This window comes from Oncorhynchus kisutch, linkage group LG11, assembly GCF_002021735.2.
Source record: "Oncorhynchus kisutch isolate 150728-3 linkage group LG11, Okis_V2, whole genome shotgun sequence".
In the NCBI taxonomy this organism is placed as follows: Eukaryota; Metazoa; Chordata; class Actinopteri; order Salmoniformes; family Salmonidae; genus Oncorhynchus; species Oncorhynchus kisutch.
Genome location: NC_034184.2, coordinates 13,061,111 through 13,083,459, shown reverse-complemented (window position 1 = coordinate 13,083,459; position 22,349 = coordinate 13,061,111). Strand labels below are relative to the sequence as shown.

At 41.8% G+C, this 22,349-nt stretch overlaps 3 protein-coding genes across 5 annotated transcripts; 2 read left to right on the top strand and 1 right to left on the bottom strand.

Annotated features, from left to right (window-relative positions):
* Window positions 1-713: 713 nt before the first annotated feature.
* On the bottom strand, window positions 714-7,942 carry LOC109900004 (transcription factor MafF). Of its 3 annotated transcripts, none has more exons than XM_020495709.2 (3): window positions 7,622-7,942; window positions 3,006-3,092; window positions 714-2,908 (listed from the first exon to the last, which is right to left on the bottom strand). In XM_020495709.2, exons 2-3 carry the CDS (start codon window positions 3,036-3,038, stop codon window positions 2,465-2,467), a joined length of 477 nt encoding a protein of 158 aa, XP_020351298.1. In that variant the 5' UTR covers window positions 3,039-3,092; window positions 7,622-7,942; the 3' UTR covers window positions 714-2,464. The 3 variants fall into 3 exon arrangements, with proteins under 3 accessions (XP_020351298.1, XP_020351300.1, XP_020351299.1); XM_020495711.2 differs by having other exon boundaries at window positions 714-2,928; window positions 7,622-7,885; XM_020495710.2 differs by lacking the exon at window positions 7,622-7,942 and adding an exon at window positions 3,182-3,518.
* Window positions 7,943-8,374: 432 nt separating this feature from the next.
* LOC109900005 (mitochondrial import receptor subunit TOM22 homolog) lies at window positions 8,375-11,255 on the top strand. The gene is made up of 4 exons (XM_020495712.2): window positions 8,375-8,695; window positions 9,200-9,318; window positions 9,606-9,723; window positions 10,038-11,255. The coding sequence occupies exons 1-4, from the start codon at window positions 8,606-8,608 to the stop codon at window positions 10,110-10,112; spliced, it is 402 nt and encodes a 133-aa protein (XP_020351301.1). The 5' UTR covers window positions 8,375-8,605; the 3' UTR covers window positions 10,113-11,255.
* A 7,968-nt stretch (window positions 11,256-19,223) lies between these two features.
* Window positions 19,224-22,313, top strand: LOC109900008 (meiotic recombination protein DMC1/LIM15 homolog). Its single transcript, XM_031835311.1, has 8 exons — window positions 19,224-19,362; window positions 19,906-19,962; window positions 20,097-20,169; window positions 20,360-20,451; window positions 21,074-21,160; window positions 21,360-21,474; window positions 21,633-21,693; window positions 21,828-22,313. Exons 4-8 carry the CDS (start codon window positions 20,407-20,409, stop codon window positions 21,946-21,948), a joined length of 429 nt encoding a protein of 142 aa, XP_031691171.1. The 5' UTR covers window positions 19,224-19,362; window positions 19,906-19,962; window positions 20,097-20,169; window positions 20,360-20,406; the 3' UTR covers window positions 21,949-22,313.
* The last annotated feature ends 36 nt before the right edge of the window (window positions 22,314-22,349 follow it).

The window sequence follows — 22,349 nt, the reverse complement described above, 5'->3', positions numbered from 1 at the left end:
AACAAACTAACATGGTCCAAGCACACCAAGACAGTTGTGAAGAGGGCACGACAAAACCTATTCCACCTCAGGAGACTGAAAATATTTGGCATGGGTCCTCAGGTCCTCAAATGGTTCTACAGCTGCACCATTGAGAGCATCCTAACTGGTTGCATCACTGCCTGGTATGCAATTGCTCGGCCTCTGACCGCAAGACCCTACGGAGGGTAGTACGTACGGCCCAGTACATCACCGGGGCCAAGCTTCCTGTCATCCAGGACCTCTATACCAGGCGGTGTCAAAGCAAGGCTCTAAGAATTGTCAAAGACTCCAGCCACCCTATTCATAGGCTGTTCTCTCTGCTACCGCACGGCAAGCGGTACCGGAGCGCCAAGTCTAGGTCCAAGAGGCTTCTAAACAGCTTCTACCTCCAAGCCATAAGACTCCTGAACATCTAATCAAATGGCTACCCAGACTATTCCCCCCCCCACACACTTTTACACTGCTGCTACTCTTATCTATGCATCGTCACTTTAATAACTCTACCTACAAGTACATATTACCTCAACCGGACTCTGTACCAGTACCCCCTGTACATTAAACTTTTTTTTTTTAAATATGTATTTTCTTAAAACTGCATTGTTGGTTAAGGGCTTGTAAGTAAGCATTTCACTGTAAGGTCTACCTACACCTGTTGTATTTGATTTATGTAAATGATCACAATCACTCCATTGTATTCACAATATATACAACATTTATTTCAGTTAATATATAAAATAGACAATGTACTTAATTTTCACCATAGAAAAAATACATGTAATAAATACAGACCATTTTAGTTTTGCTGTACAAAACATCCAGCACAATTTGACATGAATAATCTTATATGAGACAGAGGATAAATGCTATGCAACATTGATATTGAGAAGATAGCTAAGTATATCTTAAGGGAGTATTAATCAACACAATATAATGAGTCATATTATTGACAGATTAAATTTATATTGCCATTCATTTCCGAATGTCGAATCAAACTGTCTAGTGGAGTCAGCAGGGGTTTATTGATAAATCCTGGATGTTACAAGGCTTTCAGGTGAATTAAGCACCACCTCATCTCTGTCCTATCTCTTTGTCCTTCTCATTCACCTCCCAAATCCTCTCTACCACCACATCTTTTCTTCATATCCATCTCTTTTTCCTCTCATTTTCTTCTACCATTCTTTTCCTTCATTCTTTCTCCTTACAGTGTTTGTCTCCCTTTCGAGCCATTTCAGAAAAGAAAACGTAAAATAATAATTATCATAAATAACAATACGTATCATCGCAATCACCTTGGTACTTTATAGAAAAATAGTATCCCTACAACAAGCCACACGACTCACTATGAAATTAGTACAAATATGGAGTACACACATACTAAAATCATCTTACAGCAACATGACCGTCGGCTTTTAGCATATCTAAAACAGCTCATTACAAGTTAAACATTACAAAAATAATTGTCACACACTCCATACAACAATTAGACTTGAGAATTTCCCCAAACTAGTCATATCCAGGTATTTGAAACATACATTACATCACAGCACTCATTAGCTTTGTAATATCTATCCTTTAAATACACATAAAATAGAATACCTATGAATAAACGTTTGCTCAAACATTTGTCTCTTGTATAAACATTATAAAATAACAGATAAAGGAATGCATCAATTGATTTTTGCATTGACATAGCATTCTACGAGATGTTGATTATTCAACTGTTTCCAGCAATGACCAACTTCTGCAAGTTGGGGAATCTAGAGACAAGCAAAGGATGTTTTTTTTATATAGCAAACCAAAATGTGCACTGTGGTACAGTTGAAAACACCCATGTAACCACTACACACGGCAGCACAGTGAAGCACAATAGTATCGACACACTAGAAGTACAGAGGAACAACACTCCAAGACGTGTACAGATGTCAATAGTGATGCCATTTAAAAAGTCAAAGCATTAGAAGAAGCGGTGGAAGAGTCTGATTAACCCAGACATTGTGTAGCAGGGCTGGATGCCATGCCAGAAGGCAGAGCGTTAGCTGGCTCGGCCTGTTGATTAGCAGTTACAGAAAGCACCAGCAGCAAGACTGGCTTTGTCCACGGATGGTGTCTGTGTCCCTGTTTTGCACGTCTGTCGTGCTTTAGTTGGATTCGTCAACCGTCGTGTTTCCTTAAGTCCACGCATGTCTGAGTGTGTGTTGGCTGGGTTTAGAGACTATTTGTCACTGCCTGTGAACACCGTACGTGTGTGTGTGTCACCTGAAGCGCATGAGCTTCATAAGTGCCTATTTGTCCTATTCCTCCAATCCTCCTGCTCTCTCCAAGCGTGCATGTGTCTAGCTGTGTGTGTGTGTGATATATATATATATGAGAGTGTATGTACGTGCCTGTGTATTAAAGAGTACATGTACAAGCGTTTGTCCATCCCCAGCCCGGTTGGTTCCTCCTAGGACCCCCCCTGCTCTCTCTGGACGTGGGCCTGTGGCGGGGTCTTCACTATGGTAATGACAGAGGCTGTGTTGAGGCGTGGGGCTGTAGCCAGGAGGTTGCCCCCTCCAGACTCTAACCCACGGGCAAACCTCTGCAGGGCTGCCAGCCTGGCCCCTAGGCCCTCCAGCTCTCTCCTCATCCCTGCGTTCTCTACACCCAGCCTCTCCACCTCCCTCTGGAGCTCCTTCTTCTGCTGCTCCAGGGCCTCGCGCTGGGACACGCGCTTCACCCGGCAGCTGGCAGCATAGCCACGGTTCTTCAGAGTGCGCCGGCGCTGCTTGAGCTTCTGGACCTCCTCGCGGGACAGACCCCGCAGGTGCAAGTTGAGCTCCCGTACAGACAGGGACATGAGCTCGCTGTCCGACAACACCGGAACGTTCTCACCACACTCCCGCTTTACCTGGAGAGGGATGGAGAGTTCTATCATTTTCTTTTAGAGAAAGTGCTGTGACGTGCGTGTAAAATGCACTTTACAATCGAATGAACTCTAATTCTACCTTCAGGGCTTTGCTGCTTCTTTCTGACGTCATGATCTGGCTTTATCCTGTGTCTCCGACACCAATAAACACAGATTTATAGACGGTCTACAAGAGAGAGTGAGAGAAAGGACATGATTACATTTGAGAAACGTTAATCTAATGAAGTTCATGTGTTCCCTTATACACACACACACCTACTACACCAATGTAGTAAAAAGTCAAAGTAGGATATAAAGACATTCCATCTTGGACTGAAGACCTTCCCTTGAAAAGAAAAAACATCCACCACACTTCTGCGGTCTATCATTCAACTGTCTAAGTGGGAGTAAAGTGAAGTTAATAGTTTAAGATTTCTCCCCTGACTGGAATGGTGAAGGGAAGTTAAGTCTATCATGTGCCCATCCCACATTGCTCAAATCAGGTGTTCCCCTCAAACACTAGTAACCACTTCCTAACACTCACAGCAGAACTGAACTAATATGAATACAGTTTAACCTAACAGATTCGACATATTGTGCATTTCCAAATGCTCAAAGTTTCGGGGCTGGGCTCAGTGGTGGTCGGTGCCGTTTAAGATGGGGGGGGGGGGGGGGGGGGCGCTTTTTTTTACGAGCATAGCCTTATTTCTATTACAGCATAATGTCATTCATATTCCATTCACCCAGCTCAATGTAACAGTGACAGGTTTAGGCTACTACATGATACTCAAATTTTCCCTATACCCATCATGAGGTTGCTACAACCTAGTCTATGAATGAAAGTTTACAGTGTAGGTGCACAGGTCGTTAGAATTTTGAGTAATCAAGGTGATCTAGGGTGTCATCATTAGTCCAACAGTTGCAAACGTGAATTTCTATTTGACAAATTAATCTATTTTTTATACCTGTTCTGTTCACTTCAGTCTAACTTTTAAAATATATATTTTTTTACCAGAATCGGCAGAATGAAGACACGATAACACACAAACAGAGTTCCCTTTCATAGCAGCCACATGAAAGCAGAATGATCCCTTTGCTCGTTGTATATATATCAAATCAAATTATATGTCACATACACGTTTAGCAGATGTTATTGCGGGTGTAGCAAAATGCTTGTGTTTCTAGCTCCAACAGTGCAGTAATATCTAACAATTAACAACAATACACACAAGCTAAAAAGTAAAAGAATGGAATTAAGGAATAATTAAATATTAGGATGAGCAATGTTGGAGTGACAGACTAAAATACAGTATAATAGAATACAGTTTATACATGAGATGAGTAAAGCAATAATATGTAAACATTAACGTTACTAGTGTTCCATTATTAAGTGGCCAGTGATTTCAAGTCTATGTATATGGGGAAGCAGCCTCTAAGGTGCAAGGTTACGTAACCGAGTGGAAGCCACCAAGTGATGGCTATTTAACAGTCTGATGGCCTTGAGATGGACAGAGAGAAGCTGTCTTTCAGTCTCAGCTTTGATGCACCTGTAGCAGGAAGAACAGGAAGTCGCTCAGGTGGTTGTTATCCTTGGTGATCTTTTTGGCCTTCCTGTGATGTCGGCTGCTGTAGGGGTCCTGGAGGGCAGGTAGTTTGCCCCCAGTGACGCGTTGTGCAGACGCATTATCCTCTGGAGAGCCCTGCGGTTGCGGGTGGTGCAGTTTCTGTACCAGGCAGTGATACAGCCCGACAGGATGCTCTCAATTGTGCATCTGTAAAAGTTTGTGAGGGTTCTAGGTGCCAAGATCAATTTAATCAGGCTCCTGAGGTTGTAGAGGCGCTGTTGCGCCTTCTCCACCTCACTGTCTGTGTGGATGGACCAATTCAGATCGTCAGTGATGTGTACGCCAAGGAACTTGAAGCTTTCCACCTGCTCCACAGCGGTCCCGTCGATGTGGACAGGGGCGTGCTCCCTCTGCTGTTTCCTGAAGTCCACGATCAGCTCCTCTGTTTTGTCGACATTGAGTTAGAGGTCACTTTCCTGGCACCACATTCCCAGGGCCCTCACCTCTCTGTAGGCTGTCTTGTCATTGTTGGTAATCAGGCCTACTACTGTTGTGTCATCTGCAAACTTGATGATTGAGTTGGAAGCGTGTGTGGCCACGTAGTCATGAGTAAACAGGGAGTACAGGAGGGGGCTGAGCACGTGCCCTTGTGAGGCCCCTGTGTTGAGGATCAGCGAAGTGGAGGTGTTGTTTCCTACCTTCACCACCTGGGGGCGCCCATCAGGAAGTTCAGGACCTAATTGTACAGGGCGGGGTTCAGACACAGGGCCCCAAGCTTAATGATGAGCTTTGAGGGTACTATGGTATTGAATGCTGAGCTATAGTCAATGAACAGCATTCTTACATAGGTATTCCTCTTGTCCAGGTGGGATAGGGCAATGTGCAGTGCGATGGCGATTGCGTCATCTGTGGATCTATTGGGGGCGGAAAGCAAATTGAAGTGGGTCTAGGGTGTCAGGTAAGGTAGAGGTGATATGATCTTTAACTAGCCTCTCAAAGCACTTCATGATGCTTTCTTAGGTACAGGAACAAAGGTGGACATCTTGATGTGGGGACAGCAGCCTGGGATAGAGAGAGGTTGAATATGTCCATAAACACTCCAGCAAGCTGGTCTGCGCATGCTCTGAGGACACGGCTAGGGATGCCGTCTGGGCCGACAGCCTTGCGAGGCATAACACGCGAAAATGTCTTACTCGCGTGGTCACGGAAATAGGAGAGCCCACAGTCCTTGGTACCGAGTCGTGTCGGTGCCACAGTGTTCTCCTCAAAATGGACAAAGGTGTTTAGCTTGTCCGGAAGCAAGATGTCAGTGTCCGCGATGTGGCTGGTTTCCCTTTGTAGTCTTGCAACTATCTACGTGCTCGCCTCTTCTCACCTTTTCCCTTCGCTTGTGGACTTCATTGCACATCAGCTGTCTATGGCCAGGCACAAAAACCTTTCCAAGCCAAACCTTCATACCATGACCGCTAACCGCTACACACAGCCTACATTGTCACGCCATTGTCAACATAGCTACTAGAACTGACACGTAAGTAAACCTTCTTTAATGATGCAGTACAGTGCAGTCAGAAAGCAGTTCACTTCTTAATTTGGAAGAAATGAATTTGTTCAACTATTGGTCTCTCTTTCAGTCAACTACTCACCGCATTTTGTGCACTGCAGTGCTAGCTAGCTGTAGCTTTCAGTACTAGATTCATTCTCTGATCTTTTGATTGGGTGGACAACATGCTAGTTCATGCTGCAGGAGCTCTGATCGGTTTGGAAGTTGTCATAATTACTGTGTAGGTCTATGGAAGGGGTTGAGAACCATGAGCCTTCTAGGTTGTGTTGAAGTCAATGTACCCAGAGGACGAAGGAATATAACTGTCTTCCGGCTACACCATGGTGCTACCCTAGTGCTGCTGAGGCAACTGTAGACCTTCAATGCAAAACAGTGTGTTTTAATTAATTATTTGGTGACATGAATATATTTAGTATAGTTTTATCTAAAAGGGTTAACTTTAATGTTTCCATTTATTTTCACAAAATTCACTGAGGATGATGGTCCTGCCTTCCTCCACTGAGGAGCCTCCACTGGCTGGGTTGGACTCTTGCATGTGAAACTTGGTATTTGGAGGATCTCTTTTACATTTTAATATTTGATCTATTCAGGACAAGTGGCAGCTATGTTTTGAGTGTTATTTTTTGAGGTTATTCTTGCGTTTGATGTAGGTTATCATGTGTTGTTACAATCATTAATGAGATCACAATAAGAACTGGATAGATGTCAAATAGAATGACTCAGCTCTAACATAGACGTCTAGACTGGATTATAATTATTGTTCTAAATAAAGGCTCTGGTGAGTTTATGGTGGATCCTTGACCTTACTGTTTCCCGAAATGCGTGGGAAGTGACCTTATACTCAAAAACGTCTGTCCTACCACGAGGCGTCGTTGTAAACCGATGTGACCATTTCATAGTCATAGTGATTCAGCAATAAGCTGCCCACCGCTAGTTTCTAACGGGCGACTACACTCTCTCGTACATGTATTGTGTCAATAAAACCTCACTAAATATTGAACGATACCCGTAAATTCTGCATTTAAAGCAGTATTTTGTGCCTAATAGTGTTATAACACAATACAGTTCTGACGTTAGTTGTAATGTATAATCCAATTAGCCGAGAAGCAGAAACACAAAGCTATATTTATCTTTCAAATTATATGAATGTTTCATAAGATAACTTTCATTATTAACAGATTCACATTTAAGATTTGTACCTATGTAAACATTTAATTCTCAATAAAAATTCACCCATTTCCTTAAACTGGAAGGGAGCTGTCGAGGTAGCTCAATGCGATAGTAAACACACGCCATCGCAACTGCGCAGGTCGCCATCAATTTTTTTTAGCAACGTTTAAATAGCTCCTTTAAACCTTTAAAAATTTGAACCTATACAATGATATACAAAACACCAGATACCGAGAACAATACCCGACATGCATCTAAGATATGTAAATAGTGAATATGTGGTCGTATCATTGTTGCCAAATTGTAGCAATTTTGCAAGGCTAGCTAAACAACATGCTAGTAGCATTAGCCAACAACACGGATTAGCCAATGCTAGTTAGGTGGCTGCCTAACTCGAAATGCAAACAGCTGCCTACTTACTTGTCCTTAGCTATGTCGTTGGAGAGTACCAACTGCCAGTCTTTGAGTCGTCGACACAATTGTATAAATAAATGTTTAAAAACACGGAGAATGTTTAAAAACAAGTCAAATGCTGTGTTCAGTCGAAGTGAGATAATAGACAAAATGTCAGTCCGCCTTTTCCCGGAATTACTCTGTTCGGTGGGGTTAGATTCTTTCATTCACAAAAAACACAGTAACAATGACGTAAACTCGAAGGAATGAGGGTGGATCCCGCCCGCCCCCACAGCGTACGAGCTTGGAAGCAAAGGATCGGGATGTAAACATTAAGGAATCCATGAGTCCCAAACTTTTCCATGATGATGACCTTTCATATTCTTATTGATTTAGAAAGGCGATGTATGGAAAAGGTAAATATATGAGGGAAAATGACATTCCAAATGAATAGTCAGCTGCATACCTAGTGAATGTAGGTGAAAATTACTTTCATTTTTATATAAATGTGAGAAAAAAAACAACCCTGAAATTACAATTATACTGTAGAAAGGAAGAGTCTGACTCCTTGCTCGAATACATTGCATTTTGAAATCACAAATGTTGAGGCTCTCCTTATAGTGGATTACTAGCCAAAGATCAGCATGCATCATACATAAATACTAAAAACGGTATCTTAATATTAAACACATTTTTTTAAAAGTACAGTTGTTTCGTTGAATCATTAAACACGCTATAAGACATCTCGTACGACAGAGGGCGCCATTTATTTTAGAGAGTCAGGCAACTGACAAATTTTCCCGTCATCGAACGCACATGTAGCTTACCCGAGTGACCTCAGATTGTCGCAGGACCAATGCACGCCTCTTCTGTCCAACATTTATGCAAGCCGGGGCAAAAGCAATAATTTAACGATAAAACATTAAATTACTGATTCACCCTTCCACCGATTGAGGTACATTTTGAGTTGTTAATCACACCGGCTGGTAAGAGGCGCGAGAACAGTTTCCCATGGCTGGAATCGAAGAGCTATCACCGGCTGTGGGCCCAGTCGATACCCGGCCCCCAGAAGGCGAGATCGACGAAGATGAAGATGAGGAGGTATTGATGAATGGCAACTTGACACCTGTCACCCCGTAACTGTCATGCACCATCATACATACAATTTCATTTGAATGGGTATGCCTATTTAGCTAGCTACATCTACTGAGGGTCAGTCGTTATGCTAGTAATTGCTCACCGGTGTTAGCATGGTAGCTAGCTAGCGAACTATCACGTGCACAACTAGGATAGCTGTTTTACATGTAACGTCACCTGTACTGTAATTGGCTGTACCTTAAATTTAACTCCATGAACTAAACTTAACAAGATAACTATGCCAGATGTCCCATGGTGGGGGCACATACATTGTAGGAATTGTCTAAAACTGTCATGTCATTCAGTAATCTGAAGGTTTTCAATACTAGTTAGTACCTCAACATAGCTGGCTACTTTTTGGACTTGAAAATCCTTAATTAATGTAGTTACTATATACCTCCATTCTCCATTGGGTCTACAATAAACATGTTATCAGTGTTGTAGTAACTTGTGTCTCCCTCCCCTCAGCTGGATGAGAGTTTTATTGAGAGGCTGTGGGGTTTGACCGAGATGTTCCCTGATACACTGCGTTCTGCGGCTGAGGTGACCGTATCGAGCTCATTCACTATGGCCAAGAAGCTGTACAGGTGAGTGTTCTCCTGAAAACGTCTGAAACCTCTCGTTTTAGAGCTTCACCATGCACAATAATGACAGGAGCTGTGTGTGGATGGAGCACTATATTGCATTCACAGTTCTGAACAGCTCCTCTGTATTCCAAGGAGTATCTTGTCTGCCTGTCTGCCCCTGGTCTTTCCAAATAGTCGGTTACGCCATCTTAAAAAAAAAAAATCTACTGTAATTATCTCATGTCTGTTTGTTATTTAACCCCCACCTTTCCCTCTCATCTCACCTCCTGTCGCCATGTCTCTTCCAGTTTCTCCCGCGCTGCCCTGTGGGTGGGTACTACCTCGTTCATGATCCTGGTCCTTCCAGTGGTGTTTGAGACTGAGAGACTACAGCTGGAGCAGCAGCAGCTACAGCAGCAGAGACAGGTACTGTACTATCTCACTGACAGACCATCTTCAATTCCAAATACACTACTAGCCCCTCCCACTATGTCCTAGCTAGGCTCTTGTTCTTCTGAAATTAAAGCAATATGGCTAAAAGTATTAGCATTTCAGACAGCAAGGTGGATATATAATCATATAGCCTATACCTGTCCTATACTTTTCAATCTACGTGAAAAGCCTTTGGGGCTTTGATTTGGAATTGGGTAAATCATTATTTTGTTATGATTCATTAGAATCTGCGGTGTTGTCAATTAATAAATGAACTAATGTTTTTGTAATGCCCCTTCCTTGTGTAGATCCTGTTGGGACCCAACGCAGGGATGTCAGGTGGGATGCCAGGGATGATGCCTCCAGCTCCAGTGAAAATGTGATGAAGATGTCATTCAGACAGCCTTAGAGCTTTAACCAACGGGGGAAAGGGGAGGCTTTCGGAAGGAGAGAGTGAGACAAAGAAGAGGGAGGAAGAGAATACAAAGCTGCATCTGGTCAGCACACATGCTCATTCCAACATCCAGGATTGGTCATTTTAGGAGGTTGAGGAGGAGGATGATGTCACGTCCTGGGTGTTGCAATAATGAACGTCCCTCTTGCTGTCTCTCTTACTCAACATCCTGCAGAGACTGACTTCTGAGCACTGTCCTTTTAATTAATTTCTTTTTTTATATGTATAGCGATATAAATATGTATGTGTTCCACAGAGTTTGGACCAGGTAGATAATTGAAGAAATTGGGATATTAGTGCGGTTATAAGAGGTTACCAAGAGTGTGTGTGTGGTCTGAAGAACAATGTTTTAATGTGGGTGTGTAGCTACATTTGGCCTCAACTATTGTTACCTGTGTTTGGTTTGGGACCGTGTTCATTCCACTTGTAAGTGGGAAAATCATGGTAGACTAGACATGACTGTCATCATAGATCTGTCATAGTCACAGCTGGTCATTGAGATCTATAGTGTCTGCTGATTTTCGTTGTACCTCTACAACAAGAACAGGCTTACACTAGAGAAGCCAGGTAAGGTGACCATGCCCATTGAGTTGGTGACTTCTTGGAATATGCATCTACTCAGATGCAACAAAAGCCAGCAGGCCACAAGACTCTGCAAAGACTAAGCCATAGATAGGGTGTTAAAATGTTCTTTGTTGTGAGTGTTAAAATTCCCATTGAACAACTGCACAGGGATACCCATTTGAAAAAGTGTTTGTGATCAGAGAATGTCTGTCACGTGTTGCTTGAGACTTGGTTTCATTTGGGCATTAAAGCCAATCCATCACAAAATATGCATCACAAGTATATTTTGTTAAGATTCAAACAGCATTTTCCCTACATACAGTATAAATCTGTAAATATATTATGTCAATGTACACATAGTCCTGTCAAGCCTGAGAGAATGTCAGTTACTTTTCTCTGTCACTCCCTATGGAATTTATGGTCTCTTACCTCAGCTTCCAGAGCTAATTCTACGTCTGTGTTTTCGACATGATTGCAGGAATAAAAACACCAACGAAATGGACATTAATATGTGCTGCTTTGCCTCTATTACAGTTAACTTGTTTGAAATGATTTACATGTACCTGACTTTCCTCTGAGACATTACATTTGTATACTGTAGTAAAATACAGGTATCTTAGAGATAAATACTATAAATTGACTTTGTAACTTCTGTGCATCAAGATCAATCACTCCTAAAGATTGTTTCTGATGAGAGCAGAGCATGCGAGCATCTCACGCATATAATTTGATTGACAGTTTACTTGATTGTTGCCGATGAAAGCATCTCGCGAGTGTAACACTTTCGATTGACAGTTCTCAACTTTCAAACACGAGCGTGATAAACTACTTCTGTTAAACTTTCCCGCCACCTGAATAATACATCTCAGGTGGCAAGTTATTTTTCACATTGATTAGTTGAAAGTCATCATCATTAGCTTTGCAATATTTTATATACACTTTCTATTTTTACAGGGCTATCAAGTCAGTGAAGGAAGCGACTTAATTCTGTCGTTCTGTCAAATCGTTAAGGAGCAATAGTTTACGTTGGCTAGCTAACCAACTTATCGCTTGCTAATATTTTCTGATATGAGATATTTCTAAGTTTTTCCCCATTTATTAACTAGTAGCCTATAGCCAGCTAGAAACAAAAACGAGATATACTTCAAGACATTGTGCCTATCAATATGAAAGCCGCTGAGGATCAAGTTGTGGAGGATGAGGCCGGATACCAAGATGATGAGGTAACAACCTGGCTAGCTAGCTAAACTCTTTTAACACAGACTTGCGGAACAGGCCGAGTTTGAAGTTTGAGAAGGGAACAATTCTTAGTTCATTTTCAGTTTGACCCGAGACGACCGTTAGACCCGATGACGTGTTTCTACGCATTCGTTTATGCTACGTTCATTTTCTTGTCGGAACTAAAAAACTTCGACATTTCCGACTTGCTAACTGGTTGAACGTGACACGTGTATTTTGTTACCAAATCACCTTATACCACCCCCACCACTGCGACCTGTATGCGCTAGGCGCTTGGCCCTCGCTCCATATTCGTCGCCAGACCCACTGGCTCCAGGTCATCTATAGTTCTATGCTAGGTAAAGCTCCGCCTTATCTCAGTTCACTGGTCACGATAACAACACCCACCCAAAGCACACATTCCAGCAGGTATATCTCACTGATCATCCCCAAAGCCAACACCTAATTTGGTCGCATTTCCTTCCAGTTCTCTGCTGCCAGTGACTGGAACAAATTGCAAAAATCGCTGAAGTTGGAGACTTTTATTTCCCTCACCAACTTTAAACATCAACTATCTGAGCAGCTAACCAACCGCTGCAGCTGTACATAGTCCATCTGTAAATAGCCCACCCAATCTACCTACCTCATCCCCATACTGTTTTTTTAAATGTACTTTTCTGCTCTTTTTCACACGAGTATCTCTACTTGCACATCATCATCTGCTCATTTATCACTCCAGTGTTAATCTGCTAAATTGTAATTATTCTTTCATATGGCCTATTTATTGCCTACCTCATGCCTTTTGCACACACTGTATATATACTTTCTTTTTTTTCTACTGTGTCATTGACTTGTTTATTGTGTTATTGGCTTGTTTATTGTTTATTCCATGTGTAACTCTGTGTTGTTGTCTGTGTCACACTGCTTTGCTTTATCTTGGCCAGGTCGCAGTTGCAAAAGAGAACTTGTTCTCAACTACCCTACCTGGTTAAATAAATAAATAAATAATAAATAAATTACAACCTATTAGCAAGTCAGAAATTTCAGAGTTTCCTAGTTCCGACAAGCACCTGAACGCAGCATTTAGCTAGCCAACGTCGCGGTGACATCGCCTACAAGTGGGGATTTCTATTTTAGAAATTGAATTAATAGAATGGACGTCCGCATTTAAGGCAATTATGTCATAATGGGTGGACTGGCGAGTATACCCATAGGAGCAAATCAGGAATTAAAAGCAGGAAATGTACCCATCAATCTGTGCTGTGATATTTTGAATCAACTCAACTGACATTACAAAAAGTACATTCCATGGCATGAGCCACATCAGCTAACATCATTTGAATGAACATTCTACATTACCATGGAAATGATTGCATCACAATGGAAATATTGTCACAATAATAGGCAGCCATTGCCAGTGTACCCATGAGTTTGCCAGCCAAATCGCCAGGGTTAGAGGATCCAAGCCCATTCTATTTCTATGATTTCTTAGAGCTGGCCAGGTTGTAGTTCTAAAACCCGGAAATGAGTGACCTCTGGTTTGTTCAGCCATCCCTAACGGAAGAATTGAATGGGAAAATAATAGTTTTGTAATAAACGCCGAAAATAAAATCTCAGGTTAACACAGGCATAAGATATCTTATACATTTTGTTCTATGAGTTAAAGCAGTCAGTCAACATGACCTTTATGAATTATGAAGCCTTTATGTGCTTTATGCATAGCCATGGGAAATAGGGGTGCCAGAAGGTGCTGCAGCACCCCCTGAAAAATCTGAATTTAAAAAAAGAATTAATACAAAATATATATTATTTTTTGAAAAATATATTGTTTCTCAAAAGTAGTGCACTGGGCCTTTACTGGTATTAGTGGACTGATATAGAGGTCTGTAGTGCAGGCAAAACATTTTTTTCAACATCTCAGCTTTGGCAAAAAAGGTAGTTGTATAATGAAGAACAATATCTTGCAGGATTCAATAGTTGGAATTGTAAGAGTTGTTGCCCTGACCCTGTCGCTGTGATTGTCATCCAAATAGGATCCAGAAAGAACAAAACCCTGTCTGTCCTCAAACATTTTCATCAAAAGGTGCAAAGTTATGGGCAAAGACACAAAACATCCACATCAAATTACATATTGTTCTTGATCAAATAACATGGATTTTTTTTTTGGGGGGGGCAGTATTAATTTACCATCCTTACAAACTACTTAATGTAAATGTACATTACTGTATTATACATAGGCTGGTGGTCATCTAGGTTTGTACCTGTAGACTTTCCATCACCATGAAGAATAACAATGCACAATACAGTAAATTAGTATATTGAGACATCAAGTGGTTTGTGATGATGTGGCTAAATTGGTAGAGGATGGCATTTGCAATGTTAGGGTTGTGGGTTCCATTCCCATGGGGGACCAGTATGAAAATGTATGCACTCACTACTGTAAATTGCTTTGGATAAGAGCTTCTACTGAAAAGGAATGAATAGACCATTTCAGATAACACATAGAAATAAGTTGCATTTGCAAAGTATTTAAAGAAACTAGAAAACATACTGTATATCAAACAAGTATTTTCATATTCCACAAGTATGATCAGATACTACACAGGCTCTAATCGTACTACCCCGGCCTCAGATGCTTGTCGGATGTGCCAGGGCTTGCAAACTATTACAGACTACAAAGGGAAGCACAGCTGAGAGCTGCCCAGTGACACGAGCCTACCAGACGAACTAAATAACTTCTATGCTCGTTTCGTGGCAAGTAACACTGAAACATGCATGAGAGCATCAGCTGTTCCGGACGACTGTGTGATCACGCTCTCCGCAGCCGATGTGAGTAAGACCTTTAAACAGGTCAATTAAACAGGTCAACATTCACAAGGCCACAGGGCCAGACGGATTACCAGGACGTGTACTCCGAGCATGAGCTGACCAACTGGCAAGTGTCTTCACTGACATTTTCAACCTCTCCCTGGCTGAGTCTGTAATACCAACATGTTTCAAGCAGACCACCATTGAAAGGTTGGTCATGGCTCACATCAACACCATTATCCCAAAAATCCTAGACCCACTCCAATTCGCATATCGCCCCAACAGAGCCACAGATGATGCAATCTCTATTGCACTCCACACTGCCCTTTCACCCATGGACAAAAGGAACATCTACAGTTGAAGTCGGAAGTTTTACATACACCTTAGCCAAATGCATTTAAACTCTGTTTTTCACAATTCCTGACATTTAATCCGAGTGAAAATTCCCTGTCTTAGGTCAGTTAGTATCACCACTTTATTTTAAGAATGTGAAATGTCAGAATAATAGTGGAGAGAATGATTTATTTCAGCTTTTATTTCTTTCATCACATTCCCATTGGGTCAGAAGTTTACATACACTCAATTAGTATTTGGTAGCATTGCCTTTAAATTGTTAACTGTTAGTTGGTGGTTGAAGATATTTGTTAGTTGGTGGTTGAAGATGTCCCTCTAGTGGCTGTGCTTTGGCAAAGTGGGTGGGGTTATATCCTTCCTGTTTGGCCCTGTCCGGGCGTATCATTGGATAGGGCCACAGTGTCTCCTGACCCCTCCTGTCTCAGCCTCCAGTATTTATGCTGCAGTAGTTTATGTGTCGGGGGGCTAGGGTCAGTTTGTTATATCTGGAGTACTTCTCCTGTCTTATCCGGTGTCCTGTGTGAATTTAAGTATGCTCTCTCTAATTCTCTCTTTCTCTCGGAGGACTTGAGCCCTAGGACCATGCCTCAGGACTACCTGGCACGATGACTCCTTGCTGTCCCCAATCCACCTGGCCGTGCTGCTGCTCCAGTTTCAACTGTTCTGCCTGCGGCTATGGAATCCTGACCTGTTCACCGGACGTGCTACCTGTCCCAGACCTGCTGTTTTCAACTCTCTAGAGACAGCAGGAGTGGTAGAGATACTCTTAATGATCGGCTATGAAAAGCCAACTGACATTTACTCCTGAGGTGCTGACTTGCTGCACCCTCGACAACTACTGTGATTATTATTATTTGACCATGCTGGTCATTTTTGAACATCTTGGCCATGTTATGTTATAATCTCCACCCGGCACAGCCAGAAGAGGATTGGACACCCCTCATAGCCTGGTTCCTCTCTAGATTTCTTCCTAGGTTCTGGCCTTTCTAGGGAGTTTTTCCTAGCCACCGTGCTTCTACACCTGCATTGCTTGCTGTTTGAGGTTTTAGGCTGGGTTTCTGTACAGCACTTTGATATATCAGCAGATGTACGAAGGGCCATATATTCCACAAGCTTCCCACAATAAGGTGGATGAATTTTGGCCCATTCCTCCTGACAGAGCTGGTGTAACTGAGTCAGGTTTGTAGGCCTCCTTGCTCGCACACGCTTTTTCAGTTTTGCCCACAAATTTTCTATAGGATTGAGGTCAGGGCTTCGTGATGGTCACTCCAATACCTTGACTTTGTTGTCCTTAAGCCATTTTGCCACAACTTTGGAATTATGCTTGGGGTCATTGTCCATTTGGAAGACCCATTTGCGACCAAGCTTTAACTTCCTGACTGATGTCTTGAGATGTTGCTTCAATATATCCACATCATTTTCCTCCTCATGATGCCATCTATTTTTTGATCTGCACCAGTCCCTCCTGCAGCAAAGCATCCCCACAACATGATGCTGCCAACCCCGTGCTTCGCGGTTGGGATGGATTTCTTCAGATTGCAAGCCTCCCCCTTTTTCCTCCAAACATAACGATGGTCATTATGGCCAAACAGTTCTATTTTTGTTTCTTCAGACCAGAGGACATTTAACCAAAAAGTATGATCTTTGTCCCCATGTGCAGCTGCAAACCCTAGTCTGGCTTTTTTATGGCGATTTTGGAGCAGTGGCTTCTTCTTTGCTGAGCTGCCTTTCAGGTTATGTCAAAATAGGACTCGTTTGACTGTGGATAATAGATCCTTTTGTACCTGTTTCCTCCAGCATCTTCACAAGATCCTTTGCTGTTGTTCTGGGATTGATTTGCACTTTTTGCACCAAAGTACGTTCATCTCTAGGAGACAGAACGCACCTCCTTCCTGAGTGGTATGACGGCTGCGTGGTCCTATGGTGTTTATACTTGTATATTATTGTTTGTACAGATGAACGTGGCACCTTCAGGCATTTGGAAATTTCTCCCAAGGATGAACCAGACTCATGGATGTCTACAGGTTTTTTCCTGAGGTATTGGCTGACATCTTTTTGATTTTCCCATGATGTCAAGCACAGAGGCACTGAGTTTGAAGGTAGGCCTTGAAATACATCCACAGGTACACCTCCAATTGAATTATGTCAATTAGCCTATCTGAATCTTCTAAAGCCTTGACATCATTTTCTGGAATGTTCCAAGCTGTTTAAAGGCACAGTCAATTTAGTGTATGTAAACTTCTGACCCACTGGAATTGTGATACAGTGAATTATAATTGAAATAATCTGTCTGTAAACAATTGTTGGAAAAATGACTTTGTCATGCACAAAGTATATGTCCTAACCAACTTGCAAAAACTATAGTTTATTAACAAGAAATTTGTGGATTGGGTGAAAAACAAGTTTTAATGACTCCAACCTAAGTGTTTGTAAACTTCCGACTTCAACTGTATGTCAGAATGCTATTCATTAACTACAGCTCATCGTTCAACACCACAGTGCCCTCGAAGCTCATCACTAGGCTAAGGACCCTGGGACTAAACACCTCCCTCTGTAACTGGATCCTGGACTTTCTCAGGAGACTGAAAAGATTTGGCATGGGTCCTCAGATCCTCAAATGGTTTTACAGCTCCACCATCGAGAGCATGGTTCCATCACTGCTTGGTATGGCAAATGCTCGGCCTCCGACCGCAAGGCACTACAGAGGGTAGTGCGTACGGCCCAGTACATCACTGGGGCCAAGCTTCCTGCCATCCAGTACGTCTATACCAGGCTGTGTCAAAGGAAGGCTCTAAGAATTGTCAAAGACTCCAGCCACCTTAGTCATTCTCTCTGCTACCGCACGGCAAACAGAACCGGAGCGGCAAGTCTAGGTCCAAAAGGCTTCTACCCCCAAGCCTTAAGACTCCTGAACTTGTAATAAAATGGCTACCCAGACTATTTGCATTGCCCCCCCCCCCCCTCCTCTACGCTGCTGCTACTCTCTGTTTATTGTCTATGCATAGTCACCTTAATAACTCTACAGACATGTACATATTACCTCAATTACCTAATTATTTGTAATTCTTATCTCTTACTTTTTGTAGGTATTTCGTTAAAACTGCACTGTTGGTTAAGGGCTTGTGAGTAAACAATTCACTGTAAATTCTACACCTGTTGTATTCGGCACATGTGACTAATACATTTTGTTTCAGATTAACTGTTTTGTACAGATAATTATTAGACTCAAGTTGCAAATGCTGGTAAACATTCAAATACTTTTAGTTTAAAAAAAATCACAAATTAAGTGCACCGTGCCTTTACTAGTCCTGTATTAGCGGAACGATATTCGCGAATTGAGTGCGGGAAAACATTTTTCCTCCAAAGACTACAAAATTAATTTTCCCCGTAGGCTTTGTTCAAACAACCATGGCGGAGGTAGTGCTTACAAAAAGACACCATTACTATTTATCTTTATTGGATAAGCAGTGTTTGCCTATCTTCATACTGTACAGTCTTTGATTTTAGCTTGCTTGCCAGCCTGGCTACGGTTGTCAATTTTGTTAGCCACTAGCCATCTCGTTGCTACTACTAGCATAATTTTAGTTTTTTCTTGGTTGAATGGATTGTTGTAGCTAGGAAGTTAGCTACAACTCTTTGATAATCATTGATAACGAACAACATAGCTAATATATGTTTTGGTGATGGTAACTTCCATCTGGCCTAAGTGGTGTGTCAGACATACACAGTCAGATCATATGTTTCTTCTCAACATGGACATGAGGTTGTTTGGTCATGTTCTTTACCCCCAGGAGTCCTTTTTCCAAAACATAGACACCCTACAGAAGCAGTGAGTATATCTGAAAACAATGTCGAGGACAGTGGTTAGACAGCGCTGACCATTGACAGGGTGTATAATATGTTATAGATACTTAGTCATGAGTTGGTAGATAGACCAACTCAAGATTACACCTCAAAACTAATAAGTAAACAACCCCCCCCCCCTCTTTCTCTCTGCCTCACTCTCTCCCACTACCACCCCTCCCTCTCTCTCTCTCCCCTTCACTCTCTCTCCTCTCCTCTCCATCCCTGCCACCCTCCATCCATACAGAACATGGCAGATTTAAATAAGCTGAAGTCTGGTTATTTGCATAGTGAAGGGGATCCAGATGACCACACGCAGAGCCCTGTGTAACATCAAGGGCCTTTCAGAGGCCAATGTGGACAAGATCAAAGAAGCTGCTGGGAAAATGCTGGTGAGAGACTCACCTGAGTACTTCAGAATAGGGGACTTTGATTTTTCATGATTAGTTTTGTTGTCAACAATGTAAAAAAACAAACATTTATTCAACGTATAATCGTAAGACAAACTCCAAATCCTGTTGCAGCTGGTCACCTAGTTTGTTGAATACATTTTTATTTTAGACCAAAGGTTTCCTGACAGAATTTGAATACAGTGCGAAGAGGAAACAATTGTTCCGCGTCAACACTGGAAGCATAGAGTTTGAGTTGAGATTCGCCACATGCTCATATGTTCATAACTTTTTATAGTAATACATTTTCAGTACTCCAATTTTTCTCTTCTGATCCGTCTGTCTTCAGTAAACTACTTGGGGGAGGTATGGAGAGCATGGTAATCACTGATCCATTTGGAGTTGAGCTCTGTGGGTCCCCCAGTCAAAGATTTGATAAATCTCATGCTCATGATGTATAAGACAAGAAGTTAAGGCCCAATGGCTAACATTAACCTGAACAGAGTCAGATATAAAACATGTTTTCTTTTTCTCATACTTTCGTAGTAAATGTTTAGTCCCTCAGAGTTTTGGACAAGCAAGACCCAGCTCTCACACACTGTGGTAAGTGAATGGCTGAGGGGTATTTTCGGTTGTCCCAGTTAGGTTGTACTGTCTTGGAAGTCAGGTTTTTAGAAATATTCAGATATTATTACATTGGTTCTTGTCATTTAGTCCATGTCTCTGTTGTTCTCCAGTCACAGCCCAGCTTCCTGGAGAGGATGGCTACACAGGAGGAAAAGTAATCTTCATCGACACAGAGAACACTTTGTATCCTAATTTACCTGAGCTCTAATCTATAAAGTCAAATTTGCATCCGTTTAAAATCACCCTTACCGTTGCAAGTATTTCTGAGGATACAGGGTCATAAGTATCCCAGTGTTTTTTTTTTATTCACATGACTCAGCCAATAGTCTCTTATGAAATCCTATGTTTTCCTTAACCTGATGTGACCCTCTAGTCATCCAGACAGGCTGAAGGACATAGCAGACAGGTTCAACGTGGACCATGATGCTGTGTTGGACAATGTGTTATATGCCCAAGCTTACACCAGTAAGACATCTAACTTACTCATTAAACAGTACCTCTCTATCATTACTGTCATAGTTCTTTTGTATTTTCTTTGTTTTAGTGTGGTCAGGGTGTGAGTTGGGTGGGCAGTCTATGTTTTCTGTTTCTATGTGGGGTTTCTTGTTTGGCCTGATATGGTTCTCAATCAGAGGCATGTGTTAGTCATAGTCTCTGATTGGGAACCATATTTAGGTAGCCTGTTTTCTGTTGGGGTTTGTGGGTGGTTATTTTCAGTCTTTGTGTGTCTGCACCAGATAGAACTGTTTCGGTTGTTGTTTTGTGTTTTTTTTTAAGTGTTCAGTTTTCCATTAAAAAGATGAACACTAACCACGCTGCGCTTTGGTCCTCTCTATCTCCAGACGACAACCGTTACAATTACTGCCTAAACCTGAGAACATATTGTCTGAGAAAAGCTGTTTCACAATGTTAGATAGAAATGTTAAGTATACATTTTGAGTCTGTTTGTACATTTTTTACTGTATACATTTTAGGATAATTTCTGTGTTTTCTAATGGGTACTTATGACATCAGAGGATAAGGCTTTTGTATGGTTTGGACCATGCATCTTGGACTTACTCTACTGCACTACTATGTCCCTAATTAGGTTTCAACTTCAGGTGAACACCAGATGGAGCTGTTGGATTTTGTGGCGGCCAAATTCCACGAGGAGGGAGGCATCTTCAAATTTCTGGTATTAAATGAAAATAAAATATAAACAACATCACCTGTCATATTGTTTTATGTTAATATTTTTTTCTTAGTGTCAACTTCTATCACTGTACTTATCTTTCGGTAACACTTTAGTTAATGTCGACAGATATAATGCATTATTATGTGTAATAAGCATTTGTAATATCTTGTGTCTCTGTCTTTCCCATTCCTGCCCTCAGATCATAGACTCCATCATGGCTCTGTTCCGGGTAGATTTCTCTGGCCGAGGGGAGCTGGCAGAGAGACAACAGAAGCTGGCCCAGATGCTCTCTCGTCTGCAGAAGATCTCTGAAGGTTTGGCCACAGCTCTTGCAGATTTATATGGGAACTATGGAAATAATAGATGTACATCGCAGCAGAATAACTCTTGAATTTTGCATAAACCTTGGATTGATGGAGATGGGATATATTTTTGATATTGATATTCATGTCTTCCTTTCTCCTCTCCCTAGAGTACAACGTTGCGGTGTTTGTCACCAATCAGATGACTGCAGACCCTGGAGCTGGGATGTCGTAAGTGACTAGCCTGATGTAGGGACTAGGGTTCGGTTTGGAATTGGAAGGAAACTCACTCACTTGCCAAAATTTTTGGCCTGACAGATTTTGGCCTGTAATTCTGATCTGAGTGTTTCTCTTGTCTCTGTCAGGTTCCAAGCTGATCCCAAAAAGCCGATTGGAGGGCACATCCTGGCGCATGTGTCCACCACACGAATCAGCTTGAGGAAAGGACGTGGAGAGTTGAGAATCGCCAAGATATTTGACATGTAATTTGTCTTAAGGTTCACTTACTCAATATATATGTTGTTCTCATTATTCCTTAGTAATAAGTTGTCAAATATGATTTTCTCACCTATAGAGAAAGATCTTCCTCCTCGTTGATTCATTATTTTCTATGGTATCCTGCAGTCCTGATATGCCTGAGAACGAGGCCACTTTCACTCCGGGGGGAATTGCTGACGCCAAAGAGTGAAAGACCCTCAAGGATTCACCATTGGGCAGCTTTTTTCAAATCATAACTGATGTGAATACTTATACTGTTTATCTGTACTATTTAATGTTAGTTTTTTTTTTGTTGAGTTTAGTAAAATTAAGGATGTGTATACTCTGATTAGTATACTCTTTTTAATGTTCATATTTACCGGTTTACAGAGTGGCGATAGACAGCTTTA